The following is a 22,959-nucleotide window of genomic DNA, read 5'->3' on the forward strand; positions in this document are numbered from 1 at the left end:
GTTTTATGTGAAGTTCCTTGATCCACTTAGATTTGACCTTAGTACAAGGAGATAAGTATGGATCGATGCGCATTCTTCTAAATGATAACAACCAGTTGTGCCAGCACCATTTGTTGAAAATGCTGTCTTTTTTCCACTGGATGGTTTTAGCTCCCTTGTCGAAGATCAAGTGACCATAGGTGTGTGGGTTCACTTCTGGGTCTTCAATTCTATTCCGTTGGTCTACTGGTCTGTCTCTATACCAGTACCATGCAGTTTTTATCACAATTGCTCTGTAGTAAAGCTTTAGGTCAGGCATGGTGATTCCACCAGAGGTTCTTTTATCCTTGAGAAGACTTTTTGCTATCCTAGGTTTTTTGTTATTCCAGATGAATTTGCAAATTGCTCCTGTTCATAGCAGCCTTATTTATAATAGCCAGAAGCTGGAAAGAACCCAGATGCCCCTCAACAGAGGAATGGATACAGAAAATGTGGTACATCTACACAATGGAGTACTACTCAGCTATTAAAAAGAATGAATTTATGAAATTCCTAGCCAAATGGATGGACTTGGAGGGCATCATCCTGAGTGAGGTAACACATTCACAAAGGAACTCACACAATATGTACTCACTGATAAGTGGATATTAGCCCAAAACCTAGGATACCCAAGATATAAGATACAATTTCCTAAACACATGAAACTCAAGAAAAATGAAGACTGAAGTGTGGACACTATGCCCCTCCTTAGATTTGGGAACAAAACACCCATGGAAGGAGTTACAGAGACAAAGTTTAGAGCTGAGATGAAAGGATGGACCATGTAGAGACTGCCATATCCAGGGATCCACCCCATAATCAGCATCCAAACGCTGACACCATTGCATACACTAGCAAGATTTTATCCAAAGGACCCAGATGTAGCTGTCTCTTGTGAGACTATGCCGGGGCCTAGCAAACACAGAAGTGGATGCTCACAGTCAGCTAATGGATGGATCACAGGGCTCCCAATGGAGGAGCTAGAGAAAGTAGCCAAGGAGCTAAAGGGATCTGCAACCCTATAGGCGGAACAACATTATGAACTAACCAGTACCCCGGAGCTCTTGACTCTAGCTGCATATGTATCAAAAGATGGCCTAGTCAGCCATCACTGGAAAGAGAGGCCCATTGGACACGCAAACTTTATATGCCCCAGTACAGGGGAACGCCAGGGCCAAAAAGGGGGAGTGGGTGGATAGGGGATTGGGGGTGGGTGGGTATGGGGGACTTTTGGTATAGCATTGGAAATGTAAATGAGCTAAATACCTAATAAAAATGGAAAAAAAAAAGAAAATGTACACAGCACAGCTGCCTACATTATGGAAACATTTAATCAGTGGATGTTTTCTCTTCTGAGATGACTCTAGCCTGCCTTCCTTCCTTCCTTCCTTCCTTCCTTCCTTCCTTCCTTCCTTCCTTCCTTTCTTTCTTTCTTTCTTTCTTTCTTTCTTTCTTTTTATTAGGTATTTTCCTCATTTACATTTTTAATGCTATCCCAAAGGTCCCCCATACCCACCCCCCCAACCCCCTACCCACCGACTCCCCCTTTTTGGCCCTGGCGTTCCCCTGTACTGGGGCATATAAAGTTTGCAAGTCCAATGGGCCTCTCTTTGCAGTGATGGCGGACTAGGCCATCTTTTGATACATATGCAGCTAAAGACAAGAGCTCCCGGGTACTGGTTAGTTTATATTGTTGTTCCACCTATAGGGTTGCAGTTCCCTTTAGCTCCTTGGGTAATTTCTCTAGCTCCTCCATTAGGGGCCATGTGACCCATCCAATAGCTGACTGTGATCATCCACTTCTGTGTTTGCTAGGCCCCGGCATAGTCTCACAAGAGAGAGATATAACTGGGTCCTTTCAGCAAAATCTTGCTAGTGTATGCAATGGTGTCAGCATTTGGAAGCTGATTATGGGATGAATCCCTGCATATGGCAGTCACTAGATGGTCCATCCTTTGGTCACAGCTACAAATTTTGTCTCTGTAACTCCTTCTATGGGTGTTTTGTTCCCATTTCTAAGAAAGGGTAAAGTGTCCACACTTTGGTCTTCGTTCTTCTTAAATTTCATGCGTTTGGCAAGTTGTATCTTATATCTTGGGTATCCTAAGTTTCTGGGCTATTATCCACTTATCAGTGAGTACATATTATGGGAGTTCCTTTGTGATTGGGTTACTTCACTCAGGATGATACCCTCCAGGTCCATCCATTTGCCTAGGAATTTCATAAATTCCTTTTTTTTAATAGCTGAGTAGTATTCCATTGTGTAAATGTACCACATTTTCTGTATCCATTCCTCTGTTGAGGGGCATCTGGGTTCTTTCCAGTTTCTGGCTATTATAAACAAGGCTGCTATGAACATAGTGGAGCATGTGTTCTTCTTACCGGTTGGGACATCTTCTGGATATATGCCCAGGAGAGGTATTGCGGGATCCTCTGGTAGTACTATGTCCAATTTTCTCAGGAACCGCCAGACTGATTTCCAGAGTGGTTGTACAAGCTTGCAATCCCACCAACAATGTAGGAGTGTTCCCCTTTCTCCACTTCCTCGCCAGCATCTGCTGTCACCTGAGTTTTTGATCTTAGCCATTCTGACTGGAGTGAAGTGGAATCTCAGTGTTGTTTTGATTTGCATTTCCCTGATGATTAAGGATGTTGAACATTTTTTCAGGTGCTTCTCTGCCATTCGGTATTCCTCAGGTGAGAATTCTTTGTTCAGCTCTGAGCCCCATTTTTTAATGGGGTTATTTGATTTTCTGGAGTCCACCTTCTTGAGTTCTTTATATATATTGGATATTAGTCCCGTATCCGATTTGGGATAGGTAAAGATCCTTTCCCAATCTGTTGGCGGCCTTTTTGTCTTATTGACGGTGTCTTTTGCTTTGCAGAAGCTTTGCAATTTTATGAGGTCCCATTTATCGATTCTTGATCTTACAGCACAAGCCATTGCTGTTCTATTCAGGAATTTTCCCCCTGTACCCATATCCTCGAGGCTTTTCCCTACTTTCTCCTCTATAAGTTTCAGTGTCTCTGGTTTTATGTGGAGTTCCTTAATCCGCTTAGATTTGACCTTAGTACAAGGAGATAGAAATGGATCAATTCGCATTCTTCTACATGATAACCGCCAGTTGTGCCAGCACCATTTGTTGAAAATGCTGTCTTTTTTCCACTGGATGGTTTTAGCTCCCTTGTCAAAGATCAAGTGACCATAGGTGTGTGGGTTCATCTCTGGGTCTTCAATTCTGTTCCATTGGTCTACTTGTCTGTCACTATACCAGTACCATGCAGTTTTGATCACAATTGCTCTGTAGTACAGTTTTAGGTCCGGCATGGTGATTCCACCAGAGGTTCTTTTATCCTTGAGAAGAGTTTTTGTTATCCTTGGTTTTTTGTTATTCCAGATGAATCTGCCGATTGCACTTTCTAATTCGTTGAAGAATTTAGTTGGAATTTTGATGGGGATTGCATTGAATCTGTAGATTGCTTTTGGCAAGATAGCCATTTTTACAATGTTGATCCTGCCAATCCATGAGCATGGGAGATGTTTCCATCTTCTGAGATCTTCTTTAATGTCTTTCTTTAGCGACTTGAAGTTCTTATCATACAGATCTTTCACTTCCTTAGTTAGAGTCACTCCAAGGTATTTTATATTATTTGTGACTATTGAGAAGGGTGTTGTTTCCCTAATTAGAATTCCTGTTGAAAGTACTTCTATCACAAAATAACTGAAAATCTTTTGTGTTCTGTGTTCAACTATACAGTGCATAAAGATTCTTTAATGAAAATTGGGAGTACAAATGAAAATTGCATTGTATTCCAAGAGGATATATTAGCCTTTTCTTTTTTGTTTTTATTAATAATCCTTCACCTTATATTGAAAATATATTTTTCTCATATAATATATACTGATTATAGTATGGTCCCCTTCCCTTTATGCTTCTCAGATACTCACCACCTTTCCTCCCTCTGAATCCACTCCCTTTCTGACTCTTAACTGCAAAGTAAAAAGGCTTCTAAGTGATAAAAGTATATACTATACTAAGATAAAACAAAAAGCAACACATCAGAATAGACAAAGAGAAGAAATGAAATTTAGAAAGCAGACAAAGTGGCACATGGGGTATATATATATATATATATATATATATATATATATATATATATATATATATGCTTATCAGGTGCCTTAATATATACCCTAAGTACCAGTGCATTCTACTTCAGTCTCTCTGAGTTCATGGAGGTACTGAGCCAGTTGATTTTAGTGGGTTTCGTTTTCCAATCATACTCTATCTTCTTTAGTTTTTACCCTCTCTCCACCTCCTCTTCAATTGAATTCCCTGAGCCATTAGGGGCGGGACTTATCCCATTTAGAGCTGAGCATTTCAAGGTTACTCATTCTCTGAATATCATCTGGTATCTCTGTTTATTCCCCTCTGCTGTAGGATGAAGCTTGTCTGGTGATGGCTGAACAAGTAACTGGTCCATAATTATAAAATAACCTCATTTGATTGCTTTATTGACATTTCATTTTGTAGAAGAATAGTGTTTGTTTTTACCCTAGGTCAATGGGCTATCCCTTCTCTGGTTCATGATCAGTCAAGCAGCATCAGGGTTGGTTTCCATCTCATGAAGTGGCCTTAAGTCATATCAAATATTGCTTGGGTATTCCCACAATTTTGTTTTACCATTCTCCTAGCATATCCTGTAGGCAAGTTACCAGTGTAGATCAAAGCATTTTTAGCTGTGCTGGTAGCTACATATTTTCTTCTGTAGTGTGCAGAGTACCTTTCCTGTTCCAAAGAAGCTAGCACCAATGTGAAGGCTCTATGTAAGCGCCAGTTCAACGTCTCCATCTTTAATGAGCTGTACAGGTAGAGTCTTCACCTCTAAGGAGTCCTGTAAGTTTATGGCAAGAAAACTGTCTACAGTACTGGCAAGAGCATGAGTTGTTTGTGGGTTCTCCTAGGAACACTTTGGCTAAACATTCAATGAGATGTAACACAATCCTGTACAGAAAATTTCATTTAATCACAAAAGATGTCCAACTGGGGTTCTTTCATTTATATCAACTTCACACACACACACACACACACACACACACACACACACACACACACACGCACACACACACGCACACGCACATATTGTACTAGGGTTCCAAACTACCCCTCAAGTTGCTCTTAATTGTGGCTGTCTCTCACTACTCCTTCCATCATCATCATCTTCCTCTCTCCTCATTTGATCAAGTTCCCCATTCCCACCCACCCATAACTTTGTATTGAGTATGTTTGTATTCCCCCTAGTCTCTTACTATATACTCATCTTCTCCGGATCTATGGATTGTATCTTGGTTATCATTGCCTTAGAAGCTAATATCCACATGTAATACATACCATCTTTTTCCTTTCTGTGTCTTGGTTACCTGACTAGGTATAGTTTGTTTGCTAGTTCCATTCCATTTAGCAGTGAATTTCATGATTTAATTTTTCTAGCTGCTTAGTAAAGTTCCACTGTGTAAATACATCCCATTTCTGTTACCCATTCATGTATTAAGGGGCATATAGGTTGTTTTCACTTTCTGACTGCTATGAATAGAATAGCAATGTACAAGTTTGAACAAGTGTCTCTGGGTAGGAAAAGTGAAGCATCCTTTGGGCATATGCTCAGTAAAGATATTGCTGGCTCTTAGGGTAGATTAACTTCCAGTTTTCTTAGAAAATATGGTACTTATTTCCATAGTGGTTGTACAAGTTTGTACTCCCACAAACATGGTAGGATTGTTCCTCTTAATCCCCACCTTTGCCAGCATAAGCTGTTACATTTTAAAATTGATTTTTAGCTATACTGAAGGGTTTAAGATGAAATGTCAAAGAAAATTTGATTTGCATTTCCCTAATGGCTAAGAGCTTAGAGCTCACATCTTGATCCACAGCTTTAAAGCAGAGAGCAAGCACTGGGAAACACAGGAGTCTTTTGAAATCTAAGTGTCTACACCTAGTGACACATGTCCAACAATCCTTCCCAAGAGTTCTACCAACTGGGAACCATGTATTCAAACACAAGCTGTGTGGCCATTCTCTTTCAGACTATCACAGTATAGGTGGAGTGAATTGCTGACACAGCCATACTGAGCTGAGGTTCTTGGGTCCCTCCAGCTGTAGTAGCCTCTACATGGTACTGTGTGGAAAGCATTTTTCTCAAACTTATACTTAAAAGTATTGTGCAGTCCAAAATATTAATAATATAAATAATCATGTTACCAAAAAAAAGAATGTTAAACATTGAAAATTTTCTTAGTCAATTGAGTTTATTCTTTAAGAATTCTCTGTTCATGTATACACTACATTTTTATTTGAGTTATTATTCTCTTGACATCTAGGTTTTTACATTTTTATTTCCTTATATATTTTGGATATTAGCCCTCTATTGGATATGTAGTTGGTTAGCAAAATATATTTTCATATTTTGTAGTATGCTTCTTTGTCTGGACATCAGTGTTCTTTGCTATTCAGAATCTTCTCTGTTTCATGAAATCTAATTTATTAATTGTTGATCTTAGAACCTGTACTATTGGTGTTCTTCTGTTTACAAAATATTTCTATGCCAAGTTCAAGGCTATTCCTCACTGTCTCATATAACAGATTTAGTTCATCTGGTTTTATGTTGAGATCTTTGACCCTTTAAGAGATGAGGTTTTTGCAGGGGGGGTATGGATCTATTTGACTTCTTCTATTGGATCCATCAAATTTTACCAAGATCTTTTGTTTTTAGATGTGGTCTTTTTTTCAATTTGTATTTTTAGCCTCTTTATCAAAAATCAGTTATCCATAGCTGCATGGATTCTTGTCCGAGCCTTCAATCTGATTTCATTGATGGACCTGTCTGAGTTTTCTTAATTCATTCAACACATAAATATGATAGATCCTTAAAATGACTGAACAAATATCTCCATGTTTTAATAAATTGAAGATTAACATAGCAACTAAAATTACTTATGAAAACAAGAAGCACTCAGTGGAGTTTATCCAAGCTCATCTGTTCTATCATACCATAATTAGGGCAAGAAGACATGACATGATCACTTAGTAGGTAGATAAATATTAGGATGATAGATAGATACACTTGACAATAATATACGTATAATTTAGATTTTTCTTATGTTTGTTAAGACGCAATGAAATTAATTAAGCCATCTATTTTCTAAGAAGAACAGAGGGATAATATATGAAACTTCAAAAACTGTTGCTTTCCAGAACTCAACATTTATTTGCTAAGAATGTTATCTCCACAAGAGCAAAAATGTGTGCCTGCTTTGCTAATATACTGTGTCAGGGCACCACATAATCTATCTGACGTATAGTATGCTCTTGGTAAAATAAATGGTTACCTAAATTCCATGTTTCAAATGACCAGACAAGTCAAAAATAATACTTTTCTGCGGGGTAGGCTGGAGAGATAGCTCAGTAGAATAAGAACATTTATTTCTTCTGCATAGATAAATATTATTTCCCTGGAAACTATGTCGTTGCTTAAAACCATATGTCACTGAGATCTAAAGGAAAAACTGCCTCTTTTGACTTTCATTGGTAGCAGGGAACTACACAGGACATATAAATATATGCAGACAAGCCACTCATATATAGTCAATAAAATAAATATTAAAAATTTCACTAAACAGTCTTTTACCCTTTTCAGAAGAACTACAAATTAACACAGTATTCAATAGTTGAGTGTTTTTAAAATTAGAGAAATAAAGTTATGTGACACAAAGATACCAAAAATCCTGAATATGACTAAATGTGATGTATACTCACAAAGTGTGAGAGATATAATAATGAAAATGATGATGAAGACAGAGAATAGCTATAGAAATATCATAGGGGTCAATGCATAGAACAATCATTGCCTGATTATATCAAGTGTATTCTATTATGTTCAAATGCCATGTCCATATTTTTTGTATTTGTATTGGGCCCATAAAAAGATGCTGACAGTCATCCATTGGATGGAGCACAAGGTTCCCAATGAAGGAGCCAGAGAAATACTCAGGGAGCTGAAGGGAGTCACTGATGCCCCATAGGAGGAGCATCAATATGAACTAACCAATACCCCCAGAGCTCCTTGGAACTATACCACCAATCAGAGAAAACACATGGTGGAACTTATGGCTCTAGCTATATGTGTAGCAGAAGATGGCCTAGTCGGTCATCAATGGGAGGAGAGGCCCTTGATCCTGTGAAGGCTCTATGCCTCAGTATAGGAGAATGCCAGGACCAGAAATGGGAGTGGATGGGTTGGGGAGCAGGGCGAGGGGGGAGGGAATAGGGGATTTTCAGAGGGGAAATTAGGAAAGGGGATAACATTTGAAATGTAAATAAAGAAGATATCTGATAAAAAATTAAAATAAAAAAATACCAGTATCTCAGGAAGTAAGTTGTGGGGACAAGACCATATATGTGAGAGTCCAGATTCTTACACAGATGGACATGTTTGCTGTTTGGTATGGGGAATAATTTTTCATGTTTTAGATTTTTCATATATATATATATGTATATGAATATATACATATGTATATATATATATGTATGTATAAACACCCAGGTTATTGCACAAGCTGTCTAAATGAATTGTATTAGAAAAGGGTTTTATTGCACAGTCAAATCATAGGTAAACAGTTATTAAAAAATTGGAAGTATAGTTACATTGATTCATTCATGGCTTAAATGAATAAAAGATATTTTGTAAAACTTACTTAGAGTTACTAACTCTCTTTTAGTTTATGTGTGAAATGATTTGAAAATATAATTAAAATTAGTAGCTATATAGTCTCTGTCTCCTTTTGTTAGAAGACAATATAAAAATTGTGACAAAATGTCGAGCAGTAAGCAGTAATTTTTACATGAAGATTGTGTAGTGCCCCTTCTAGATTGGTGTTTGCTCAGAAGTTTTCTCTAAAGATCTCTTAATCATGTTTTATTTGCCAGACAGGTATGCACTAGAACTCCAGCTGTGAGTAAGACAGATGCCACTGAAAAGCAGACAGAAAAATGCTACCTTAGAGACTCTTGCAAAGATGAACTATGAGGAAACTAGAATAGAATGTGATCAGTGGACACTTAAGCTGAAACTCAAAGAGTGCTAGACATAAAAACATGCTAAGAGACTGTTACAACAGAAACAATAGCAAGTTCGAAGGGACAGAAATGAACTAAAGTGTAAGCTGTTGAGGGACTCGAATGCTGGTCAGTTAAGCTGGGTAGAAAAGGATGGAAAGGAGGAAGTAGCTAAAGTGAGTCTGCAAACTAGGAAATCCCAAATTATAGAGACTGCAAAGGGACACTGGTGTGTTCTAAACACAATACTTTTGTGTGAGTTTTGATTTGTTCTATAATTTTAAAAATAATATAGAATTCATGGAAAGCAAAACAAAACAAGAAAGCCATTTTCTGAATGGCAAATTCTAATGTCCGACAATCCACTCTGACACCCAAAGAGCAGCCATTGATGATACACACCTACGTTCTGTTGTTATAGGTAGTTTGTGAACTAATTTTTTTTTCTTTCACTCATTGGCTCAGTAGAACTGATGATGTCTTCACTGTGTGGAAGGCACATCTCTCTGAGTAAATAATGACAATTAAAATTTTTAATCTTTATGTATATGAAACGTAGTGGTCTACCCAACAGACTAAGATCAAGAGTTGTGCTGATTCTAAGTATGTCTTCGCTAGTTTACTTTTGTATATGACTCATTCACTACACACAAGTTGAGTTTCACTTCATGTTTACCGCGATAAAAACACTGTGTCATCAGTTTGCAAAATGATTCCCTCATTTCATTAGACCTCATTAAGGATCTGGTAAAACAAGGTCTTCCTTAAGTTATGTGATCATCTCCCACTGCGACTAAGAGCCAGAGCTCATCTAAGTTTTATAGATCTTGACAAATATATAAGTGCTTATCTCTAATCTCCAAGTTAGTTAAGGGAGGTGATATGATCAAGCAGTAGGAGCCTCAAGTTGAACAGAAAACACCTACTGATGATAGATCTGGGATTTCATTTTATAGGACAGCATGAGGTTGTTTTTGTTATCATCGCCATGATTACAGGAATAAATTGAACTTGCTATAAATCTACATACAGACAATGTACCTGACTCTATATTTTGATTACAGTATAGTTTATTACCATGTTTATTGAAAATGAATGTGGTGATATTTTCCAATAGTAATTTTCCACCTATTTTATCTCTAAGCAAATTGCAGCATCAAGTGTGATTACCAAGATTTGTTGCCACCTTGAACAATGATTTACTCAAAGCTTAAAATCCTATCTATTTACAAAAATGAGATTATTCACTGTAAAATGAGCACATTACTGTTTCTCTAAATTGGACAACAGAACACTGCATTAGAAAATTTTAATATATTTCTTCATAATCAATAAAACTTAAAAGTTCTGAACTCAGAAATTGATACATTTTTCAGTAAGTACAACCAAAAACCTTTTTTAAAATAGAGAAATATTCAGATACAGAAAAATGATGAATAAAGGAATGTCTAGAATTTAAATCAGTTGACATTGACTATTAATATTAGCATGTTTTATTGTAGTAAAACATTGAAAATAATAAAAAACAAGGTTATGAGTGTAGTCTAAAATGAAAAAAATATGCACCTTACATTCAAGAATAAATATCTGCTCTATCACCTGATGCACGTGTCCCAAAACTTAACAAGAATAACGCTGTTCTTTCTTGGAGTTTATTTGCTTGAGAGATTTTGACTCATTGATAATTTAGAAGCAGGTGGTTGTAAATTTACTTTATGAGACTCAATCTTATTGTTTCTGTTTTTCAGAACTCATATAGACACCTCCACTGAGTTGCGGTATTCAGTTGGGTCCCTTGTAGACAGCCAGTCTGATTACAGAACCACTAAAGTAATACGAAGACCAAGGAGAGGCCGCATGGGTGTGCGAAGAGATGAACCAAAGGTGATTGCTTTTCTTTAGTCATTTTAGCTAAAAAGAGGATGCAGGATGCTATACTAAATAGAATTTCTACTAGACACCCGAATGCCAGCAGTAATTTATGTTAGTTTTGTGCATAAAAAATGATGTGTTTTAAATTTACCTAATGTGTTATATATATACTAGAGCTTTCCACATATTTATTTATCTGTCATTATAATTTTTGTGCAATTTTTATACCAACTTCAGGAATTTTAAGATTTAGGCACTAAAAGTTTTAGTGTTCCACCTTATGGGGCTAGCACCCTGATTGATTCAAAATTGCAACTAGATATAGATAGTGACTGGAAGAGTGTTATATTATGTTTCCAGACAAATGGGTATTCTATGTATTTGGATTCTTGAGTACTGACATTTATATTTTTCTATAATATTTAGAAAATGATTTGTTAAAATTTGCTATCTTGAAAACACCTCTTTAAAAATGCACATGGATTTTTTAAAGTACCTATGAAGACTTATTCAAGATAAACTGTAGTTCTGTTCCTTTATTTCATAACTTATTTTATTTAGTATTTGAATGTCACTATATATATTTGTAATGTCTACCACTGCCACTCTCTAATCCATCTCCTCCCCATCTCCTACTCCTTCTCAAATCCATAACCTCATATTTAATAATTATCACTATGTACGTATATGTGTATATACAAAGCACCCTGCTGAGTCCATTATTGCATTATTACAACAGACCCAGGATATCTTTTGTCAAGACAGGACACCCTCTTTACAGAACATGCAAGAAGTATATATAGAATAATGAGGAGGAGGAGAATATGAAAGAATAAATTTTAATTTTATGGAGAATTACATGTATGAATACTACATTTATAACATTTCCCCCTATTCCTTTTCTCCCTTCAAGTCCTGAGTCATTTGCACTTGTCTCTCAAATTCATGGCACTTTAATTATTATTGACATATACAAATACATGCATTTTATAACTATAACCTGCTCAGGTATATAGACATGTTTAGCGCTGATCTCCTGGGATTGGATAACCCATCAGAACACTTGTCCCAAGAGAAGACTATTCCTCTCTCAGCAGCCATTCTTTGCATGTAGCTCTTCTTCAAGGCTTTAGGGCCCTGTGCGATCTCCCCCATCCAGATTGACATGTCAACTGGTGCTGTCAATGAGCAGCTTTTCATTATGCAAACATATTTTTGAGGTTCATTGAATATAGCTTAAACTTTAGGTAGTGTCCCTGTTTAATCATTACAGCTGTATGAGAATTAACAAATTTCCTCTCTCCCTAAGCATATTTTGTTTATACAACATTTTAAAATTATATCAAAATTTTATTTTTCCCTTAATAGGATCTTAATGCTTTTGGTTGATAATATAAATAGGTCACATGTAAATCAATCTGTCACAGTAGTATATAATAATTGTGGAAAACATGGAAAATATAAAAGAACAAATAAAGACAAGATAGTCTCAGTTTGTCCCTTCTTACTTTAAGAGAAATTAATTTATGTTCTTTATAACAAAATATTTCAAAGCACAAATTCTACTTCAGGTCTTTAGTCATTGATTAAATATACCACAAAGTACAATTTTATCTTCTACATAACTCATTTTGAATGACTATAGCAGTGAAATTATTTATATTAAAAGCATAAAATTCTAGAGCCTTTCTATTGGGATCACAGTTTGCAATTGATTTATTGGTTACTCAAAACCCCCAAACAGAAGAGTATTTATATTTAAAAACTTAAGCCATTAAAATTACCATGTTTGCATTAAAAGGTTACTGAGGGTACAATTGAACATGACAGTGGAGATGAAATTATGTTGTTTTCCAATACTGAAAATAATATTTTGATCAACCTACTAAGTAAATTTTGAAAAGACAATTATTATACAATATGTTACCTAATAATGTTTATGTGCTCATCTTTTAATAGGAAAAGTGCAGGACTAATTACATTAAGAAACGATAATGCTTGAGTTTAAATGGATTGTTACATTTAGAAGTCTGAAAAAAAAGGTGTCGCAAGTGTGAGAGCTTATAACAATTGCTATCTTGAAAGCTGTTAGAATATAAATGAAATGAAAATCTATCATCTCTGTTCCTGCCAAAATATTTATTTAAGTGAACAATTAATAGCTTGCACTTCATAGGATGTCAAGATAAATTTTATTGAAACATTACATTGAAATATTTCCTCAAAATCTGCATTTGACTGGGCAGCTGTGAAGGCATGCATGTATATTCTGATGTTGTTGCTGTGGTTGTCAATTTTCTGATTAGTTCTGTTAATATGAGTATCTGATTTGTTCGCTCATTATTCAGGTGAAATCCCTTGGAGATCATGAGTGGAACAGAACTCAGCAAATTGGAGTACTAGGAAGCCACCCTTTCGAAAGTGACACTGAAATGTCTGATATTGATGATGATGACAGAGAAACAATTTTTAGCTCAATGGATCTTCTCTCTCCAAGTGGCCATTCTGATGCCCAGACTCTAGCTATGATGCTTCAAGAACAATTGGATGCAATCAATAAAGAAATAAGGTATCGATACTGATTGTGTTAACAGCTTAGAAAACCTTAATACTTTATATATGTTTCTCAAAATATTAGGCTTAGCATCTCCTGGTGCCTTGATAGATCTTCAGAAAATCAGAAGTGGGATTATAGTCTTATACAACTATGTCTACCTTCATTACTTTGAAAACACAGAGCCAATGAAACATATGGAATATGTGTTTTATATGAATTATTTCATAGTAGAAATGACAATGTTTTATAATTACCTATTATATACAGAAGAGATTGTTCAGTGGAAAGTTCCACTATGCAGCTAAAGGTATAGAATTTGAAATTTCAAGTATACACTATAATAATTTGAAAATAGACTAAAGTTATTTTTGTTAATCATAGTCAGTAATTCCATGAAATTTAAAGTTGTTCAACATCAGAAGAAATGGAAAAAGCTTGGTTGGAAATAAAATTTTCACAATACTTAACTGAGTATTTATTAGGCGAAATCTAATTGCCATTAAGTGACCTCATAATAAAAAGACCTAATTCTCTATCTTCTAGACTAATTCAAGAAGAAAAGGAATCGACAGAATTGCGTGCTGAAGAAATTGAGAATAGAGTGGCTAGTGTAAGCTTAGAAGGGCTGAATTTGGCGAGGGTCCATCCAGGTACCTCCATCACTGCCTCTGTTACAGCTTCATCACTGGCCAGTTCATCTCCCCCAAGTGGACACTCAACGCCAAAGCTTACACCAAGAAGCCCTGCCAGGGAAATGGACCGCATGGGAGTGATGACCCTGGTATGATTATGCGTCCAGAGAAACTGGACTTTTTACAGTTATGCATTCTTTTTTTTTTAATATTTTTTATTATTATGTATTTTCCTCAATTACATTTAGAAATGCTACAGGATATTTCCTCTCATCTAGCTGTTTGTGCGTTTCATTGATTATTTACATATTTACATATGTAAATAGTGTGTGAATTTGTTTATCACAATAGCCATTTCTGATAGTTAACATCCTTTATCCATCACATTATGGGTTAAGGGAACAGTACCCATTGACATTGACAAAACTTTCTCAGAGCCACTAGGAAGGCAGGAATCTAAATACACATCAGAACTTTAAAATTACTTAAACCATGGGTATCTTTTATCAGTTGAAAAGTATATCAGTACCTTTATAAATTTAGATAATAGCAAAAATTATGTACTATAATGCACCAAGATAGCCATACCATACAGCCCATCACTATAGTTCAGAGGATTCACAGATGGGTAAAACTGCTGATGATCAACTGCTATATCATGTTAATAATATTTTTAGTACCTTAAAAGCTAGACAACATGGAGGAAATTTCTTATTCATTCCAACCTGATTTCTCCATATCTTGTGATTAAAAAGAAATGTATGGTGTCTTTAGCAATAAAAACTTATAGAGTTCTGGTTTGCAGTGAAAAAGCATTGACAGTAATTTGTAAACTTTTGGCTGTCTCTAGGACATCAACAACCAGCAACTCAAAGGAAGATAGTCTACACCTGCACTGTGTTTTACTTGGTAACCTCTGGTTTTAGGAAAGAGTATTATCCCTCTATAATTCCAATCAAACTATTCATAGGAATGTATATATGTATTTCAGAAACTTATGAAATGCTAGGTTTTTACATGATGTTTTCAAACATCCATATGTTAGTTATCTATCTACCACCCCTTCCTCTGCTTTCTTTGTCTCACCACCTGATACTACTTCTTTCTGATTCATATCATCTGTTTACCTTATAATAATGAAGTATTTATGGTCACTTAGGTTTGAAATTTTAGTTCATAAAACAGTTTCTGAAAGGAAAATGGCAATTTAAATATCTATGCCAGAAAAGCAGTGTATGCAATCCAGGAAGTCTTTAACACACAATAATACTCTATAACCAGCTTCACTATTTTGTATAAAGATCTATAGTTAGGTGTTCTTTAATCTACATAAAACGTTGTAGAAAAATAATCATTTTGAAACTAATTTGTTTTTGACTACTATTCATTTAATATTAGGGTGTATTTAGGAAAGTATGGAATGAAAAATGATAATCACGTTATTGATGCTAGCCAAATTATAACATCATCAAATAGTAATCATTAATTAGTTCTCTTTTATGTCTCTTTTATTACTGCCCTTAACAGCCAAGTGATCTAAGGAAACATCGGAGAAAGGTAATGTAAAAACTTTTAAATGTTTATTAATTGGGCATCATTTTTTTCTTTAAAGCACCTAAAATATTATTGTCCAAACTATTTATTAGCATGGAATAAATATTTATGTATTTAGGTGTTGCTGAGTTTCAAGATATGATTATAACAGCAAATAATTTAAAATACTATTATTTCTGGTTGTTAGGAAAAGATTCAATTATGAGAAGTGACTTATATAAGCCACTCATGGTAAAGCAAGATACCTTAAAATCAGTGTTAGAACAGCACTGGTTGTTTTCATTTCTTTCCACTGCTGTCTGCTTTTCATGTTTCACTTATTGTTACTAAATGATGTGCCAATAGATCTTGGCACACTTATCAAAAAATAACAGTTCTTTACCAAAAATTTCCAAAGAGAACAGGACTCGGTGCACTGAGAAAGCAGGAGGGATATGCAAGAGGCTTTTTTTTAAGAGCTAGGGCTTTTGTTGTTGTTGTTGTTTTGTTTGTGTGTGCATGTGTGTGTGTGTGTGCGTGTGTGTGTGTATGTGTGTGTTTCTGTTTCAGAAAATGAAGAAAAGGCAAGATAAGCAAGTTTAGGATTGATAGAAGTTCAGGTGGCATAGGGTGTCGAACATCTTTTCCTGGGCAATTCAGTCAAGTTATCATTCCATCGGGAGTATAAACAACATCTAGTGAGAGTGATTCATAGAACAAGATCTCAGTTAATAGGTTTGTATATAAAATTACTTACAAAGTAGTTTACTATCTCTACCTATTAGTTAGCCTTGTAAGACACAATCTAATTAGATAACTTAGCCAAGATAGGTATTTACTATAAATTTTAAGACATCAGAACCCACATGGAGGAAGAAAAGAACGAAAAACAAACACATGCAAGTTGTCCTCTGACCTAAAGGAACACAGTGGCACATAGTAGAACATACACACACACACACACACACACACACACACACACACACACACACAGATAGAGAGAGAGAGGGAGAGAGAGAGAGAGAGAGAGAGAGAGAGAGAGTTTATATAGAGAAAAGAATGACCATTTTCTTAATTATGGGATAAAATCAAGACACCAAATATGATATGAAGTCAATACAAAACACAACAAATTTGATTCTGGATATACATGGAAAAGATTTCAGATTACAGCTTCCTTCTTGACACTCACAATATTCCAGATGAGGCGATCAGGGCCTGTGGAGATAGCTCAGGCACTGAGAACACCTGCTGTTGCTACAGCTTACTAGAGTTTGATATCCAGCACCCACATGCTGGCTCACAAACACCCAAGGACCTCTACTGGCCTCTGCAGGCTTCTGTGCATGCATACAGGCAGAGAAAACACTGATACTTATGGTATAAAAATAAATAAGTTTTGATATCTTGAAATAATGAAAAATATTTGGTAGTTAATATATGTTAAAACACATCTGAATCTAGAAAACATCATTAATTATTTCTTAAATATATGTATGTTACTACTAAAAATATTTAGGTTGGTGGGAATTTTTGTGTCTTTTCTTAGCTATGACCTACCTACAAAACTAAGTTTCTATATATATAACTAGTTCATAGAGACAGCTTTACTATACATATATGACCAGGTATATGGATAGAACATCAACTTAACATTCCCAGTTGGCTCTAAGCGATCAAATTCGCCTTCAGGTTCATCAGCTTTTGACTTCCTCTACATGCTGTAAATGATCTAACACAATTTTGAATATAGAAAGAAATCTAAGTAATTGATGTTTTAAAAAGTTTGAAAAGAAAAAAACAAAGATTGGATGAATGCCTTTGTAAGGAAATTGGTGACTGCAACAAAAGATTGCAGGAGGAAAAACTGACCAAAAACTGTTGTGTAAGGGCAAAGATTTATTATTTATCAGAAAAATGAATTAATATAAGCATTATAATTATTTTATTGACTGATGGCAAAATCCTTCTACCTCAAGGCCTAGGATCTGTTTAGTCTAATGTTTTTGAATATCTGACATTGGGAAGAGTGTAGTTTGATGGTACATAGAGGTAAATTTTATTCGAAGATGAATCAGGGAGAAAATCGAGAAGCAGAAATGAATCCTCTTAGTAGGAACCATTCAGGAAAGAATTATGGTTACATCATGAAACTGTGAAAATACTAATAAGCTGGGACTGAATCTGAACTATGCTCAAGCAGGTTAGAATAGATGCAGGCTTAAACATCTTTGATATTATCACACTGAAGTCATGCTGAAAATGATTATTGAAAACATTCTTCATATAGGGTCATATGGTTGAATGGAGGGAAGGGATTATATTCAGGAGTCTCCATGAATTGTAAGAGTAACCCAAGCCAAACAAATAAATGGTTGGAAAAATTCAGCATTATGTCCCTAGAATGCGTGAAGCCTTCATCATATATAACAACTTCAGTGCCCAGTATACTTAAGGTAGAAACCAGTAAGGCATTTTGCAGTATACAGCTTTAAGTGGGTGCTATAGCCACAGAAGCACTTCTCATGTGTATTTCCAAATTCATATATCAATAGCCAATTTTCCATAACTTTACTCTCTCTACATATGCTGTATGATGCAATGAGAACTCTGATTTGTGCCAAAGGATTTAAATAATCATTTTGCATTTCTATTTCCTGAAAACTGAATGCTGTTTTGGAGTTTTTCAGGATTCTGAACAACATTGCTCTTTGCTCTCAAGCTTCACATATTTTGTGCTTGCTTTCAAATTTTCCCATCAATTGTAGCAAAATTGAACAATTTTAGGAATTATGTTCTTAGCTTTCATTTGCCTCACTGGGAAAAAAACTATATTTCATATTACCCACAACATGATTTATTTTGTTTTCTCTGTATAAATGTTTGTTGAGCACTCTGCCTACGTGTCTTAAACATGCTTACTCTGTGTTTCATTGTATTTATTAATGTAAACCACTTTTTCTGACAAAGCATATTTTATCAACTTGTCTTCCTTCCCCTTTTCCATATGTTTGCTTAAGGATGCCTTTGCTGTAAGACCCTTACTGGGCATAACTTCTTTTCTTCAATACATTTCCTGAAATGTGTCCAGGTCCTTTTGTAGAGAGCATTCATCCAGGGAATGGCAGTGCGGCTCAGAGGCATCCTTGCCTAATGTGAGAGGTGCTGGGTTTATATACAGTATTGAAAATAAAATGTGTCCACGAATGGCAAGAACAGCTTCCTATGGATATATGACCTTTTTACCCTTAAACCACATTTTTGGGTAATAGCTCATTAGTTTCAAGATGTATCAGCTTTACTCTTAAATAGATATGAAGATCATATCTTTACTAATAAGAGCTTGCCTGTGTAAGACATGTATGTCTGTGTTAGAATCACTCTAGTATCCTTACCTTAATGAGTCTTCCTTTGAGGCACTTTCATTTGGACTTATAATTAGCTCCCTGAATGTATGGCTCCTATTTCTAGATTGCAGTGGTGGAAGAAGATGGACGGGAGGATAAAGCCACAATTAAATGCGAGACTTCTCCTCCCCCAACACCCAGAGCCGTCAGAATGACTCACACCTTACCATCTTCCTACCACAATGATGCCCGGAGGTAAGGCTCAAGCAGTACACATATTCAATACTTCCTCCCCCAAATTCTTTGTCTTTATTCGCAATTGCCAAATAAACTATTTGATAACTTAGAGAAAAATAAGACTCAAGGAGGACTCGGTTGTTAAGAGTGCTTACTGCTTTTGCAGAGGACCAGAGCCTGCTCCCCAGCACCTACTTTGGACAGCTCCTCAGTGCATAGAACTCTAGCTGCAAGGGATCCAGTATCCTCTAATACCATCTGCACACACCTGTACTCATGTACAAGAGACTCACATACAGACATACATGTATACACATAATTAAAAATAAATTTACGTACATAATTTTGACTTGAAATATAATTTTTCACCATGCTCTTTCCTGCTTTTCCTTTTTCTATATCTCTTATAACACTTGAAAATTACCAGTCATATATCACTTTCACTTTTGAAATTAGCAAGCCAATACACTTTTGTCTTTGTGTTCTGTTACCAGCCTAGTAGAGAATAAGAATTACTCTTCCGTATGAAGAAGACATTTTCTATTAAGTTTATGACTAGTGATAATTTTATTATTTGTAGGAAAAGATTATAAATTTTTATTGTGTTATATTGTGTTGCATTTTTTTTAATTGTAAGAGGAATTAAGGTCTGGAAAGTCTTCCCCTGGGCCTCACTTTTTGTATATCCTGTGCTACTGAGTTGATTCAAAATCCTCAGATAAAAAGGTCTTAGCATGAGAATGAACAGTGACCAAAATTTAAGAAAACATACTGAAAGAGTATTTAACATTGCGATATAATTCTTTATCCAAATCCCATTCTATCCAAATGTCTAAAACTTTCACATTGATTTCAATAATTATAGCATAATTATATCTCAGTATTCAGTTTAAATCTTACACACCGGCCTTCTCTTTGGTTATCAATTGCAGCCACATACCCGAACACAAACAGAATTCTGTAAAGATCACTGCATTTTCTAATGAGTAGCTTCATGAGAAATGACTTTTGAAAAGTATGACTTCTTTGCACACAGGCATTTATATCTATTAGGTTGATTTCAATTACTGCTTTCAAACAAATGTACATTTTTATTCTTCAAAAGCAGAGGATTATATTTTTATAAGTGAAAAATTCTTTCTTTATGAAGATTAGGGTGTAGAAACTCAGAACACATAGGATTAGTAAAGTTAAAAATTGTATATATGAGCAATATATAGCAATATATAGTGAACACGTTGTATTAAAACATTGCCAGACATATTGATCAAAATTGAAAACTGACCAACCATGTAGAAGTCGTTTCAGTTTGCCATGCATCAAAAGTATTATCTTACTGATAGCTGTAGGTCAGGAGGAGGGTGTTGAACATTTGTAAAGTTTTGCTTTTAGATCCCAATAAGATGTCATTTATAGTAAGTGAATTAGTCTCAGATGTGTGATCAAGAAAGAAAAGATGGCTAAAATGATCACCCATAAAGACAACGGTTAAATTAGCAGCTTCATTTTTGCAATTAACATATTGACATGGGTCATTCTGTTTAAATTTTTAAAAATGTGAAAAAATAATGGTTTGTAAGTTCAACAAAAAATATATTAAACATACAGTTATTAAACTGAGCTGAGGTGGTAATTTTACAGTGTACAGGAATAAAAGTTGTTTGGAACAAAATGAGTTTCACTTCTATTCAAAATTTGGAGACCCAAGGAACCAAGGAAGATACGTTTCAATAACGTAGAGAAAGGTGCGAAGAAAAGTGGAAAAATCACTTTCAACATCTACTTTCTCCTTCTTTTGTCGCTTATAAAAGATAGAAACCTTGTGTACTCCGTGGATAGTGCATCGAAATGAACAGTCTTTCCTCTTTTGTGTTTTGAAGCAGTTTATCTGCCTCTCTTGAGCCAGACAGTCTTGGGCTTGGCAGTGCCAATAGCAGCCAAGATTCTCTCCACAAAGCCCCCAAGAAGAAAGGAATCAAGTCTTCAATTGGGCGCTTATTTGGGAAAAAAGAGAAGGCTCGACTCGGGCAGCTTCGTAAGTATGGGGTTTTGCTTTTCTCCTACTACTTGAATTTGTCGCTTCTGAGCCTCCCCATATTTCATTTCTCACCTGCAAGTTCCTTTTCTTAAGGAGTGAGCTTTCAGTTTAGTTAACTTTGTTAAGTCAGTTTAGCTAACTAAGGCTAAATAAAAAGCCAGGGTGTATTAATGCTTATTTAATGAAATCGCACTAACACTGTGAATCAAATGTTATCATTGTCATGCATATTCTATTGTCGAGGAAACAATGTCTTAGTGATTTTCCTAAGAAAGACCACCATAAAAGGAGCTAGAGAGATGGCTCAGTTGATAAGATACTAAACTTGCAGTTATAAGCACTTGAGTTCAGATTGCCAGTGCATACGTAAAAGTCAGTCTGACAGTACATATACGTAACTCCAACGCTGGTAGGGTTAAAGATAGGGGGATTCTTGGCACTTACTGGGCAGCCATACTAAATACATCAGTGACCCTAACGTTCATTGGGTGACTCACAATACAAAGGTAAGTTTGGAGAATGATTAAGGAAGATACCCACAAGCACACGCATGTGCATAGCCACACATACACACCAATATATCCATGCCAATTCCCATGGAAAAACCTACAAGAGCATGTATAGACATGTTATAAACATACACAAAAGGACCAGGCAAAAGAAATAGAAGAATATGCTGTCACTTAGAGCATGTAAGAATATAAAATCTTAATTATGTGAATTTAAAATATTTTTTGGCAGAAAAGTGATGAAACCTAAAAACACAAAAAAAGAAATGAGAATGTCAGACTAAATAAGATGCAAGTGGATAAAATACGATGCAAAAGTAAAAGCTACCACACTTTCTCCTTAAGAACTCTAAGGAATATAAATAAGATTAGGATAAAGAAATGAAGCATTTGATGTTAAAGTAGGATAAGTTATCAGGAGTGACTAATAATAGGAATATATGAATTAGTATTTTTGAAATGATCCTAAATAAGTGTATAACTATGAAAAGAATATATAAGCACATCCATACATATAAAAATTATCCAAAATTAACTATTTAAATTTCTGAAATAAAAGCTATAGCCCTGATACTTCGGGAAGAATATGGTCTTAGTCAAAGTTCCTTTGGTTGAAAAGATACCATGACCAAGGTAACTCTTATTTAAAAAAAAGTTATTTAACTGAGGGCTTGCTTACAGCTTTAAAAGCTCAAGGTATGAACATCATGGTGAGAGTCAGACAAACATCACACTGGAGCAGTGGCAATGAACCTTATGTCCTACATCCTGATTAGTCAGCAGGCAAAAAATGGTGTGGGAGGTTGAATCTTTCAGTGTATTCCCCTTTAGAGATTAGTTATTGGGAAAAGATTAAAATGCTTCTAATGGAAAATCTTATGTCTATCTAGGTATGTTCTGGGATTACTCAATTTAAAAAATGATTATCTACACTCAATGCCCCATCACTTAGATTCATGGTGTTCACGTTTGAATTTTGTGACAGTAAATGTTTTCATTATTCTTTCCCGGGCACTCATGGTGTGCTACCACACAAAGCAACTGAAGCTATGGAGAGCTGATGCACACTTGTGACTGTCATGACTCAATGAGGCAGCTGAATC

General features: G+C 35.5%; 1 protein-coding gene across 51 annotated transcripts in view; it reads left to right on the top strand.

The window, feature by feature from the left end:
- Positions 1–22,959, top strand: part of Ppfia2 (protein tyrosine phosphatase, receptor type, f polypeptide (PTPRF), interacting protein (liprin), alpha 2) — a 463,969-nt gene that overhangs the window by 374,558 nt on the left and 66,452 nt on the right. For 32 of the 51 annotated variants that reach the window (XM_030245137.1, XM_006513776.4, XM_006513780.4 and 29 more), the window contains 6 exons: positions 10,880–11,015; positions 13,352–13,572; positions 14,104–14,341; positions 15,720–15,749; positions 19,197–19,327; positions 21,190–21,344. In XM_030245137.1, the coding sequence (XP_030100997.1) occupies positions 10,880–11,015; positions 13,352–13,572; positions 14,104–14,341; positions 15,720–15,749; positions 19,197–19,327; positions 21,190–21,344 (911 nt within the window). The remainder of the gene's footprint in view (positions 1–10,879; positions 11,016–13,351; positions 13,573–14,103; positions 14,342–15,719; positions 15,750–19,196; positions 19,328–21,189; positions 21,345–22,959) is intronic. The other 19 variants (XM_017313972.2, XM_017313974.2, XM_017313977.2 and 16 more) reach the window with 1 other exon arrangement.

The sequence above is a fragment of the Mus musculus genome, chromosome 10 (genome assembly GCF_000001635.26).
Source record: "Mus musculus strain C57BL/6J chromosome 10, GRCm38.p6 C57BL/6J".
In the NCBI taxonomy this organism is placed as follows: Eukaryota; Metazoa; Chordata; class Mammalia; order Rodentia; family Muridae; genus Mus; species Mus musculus.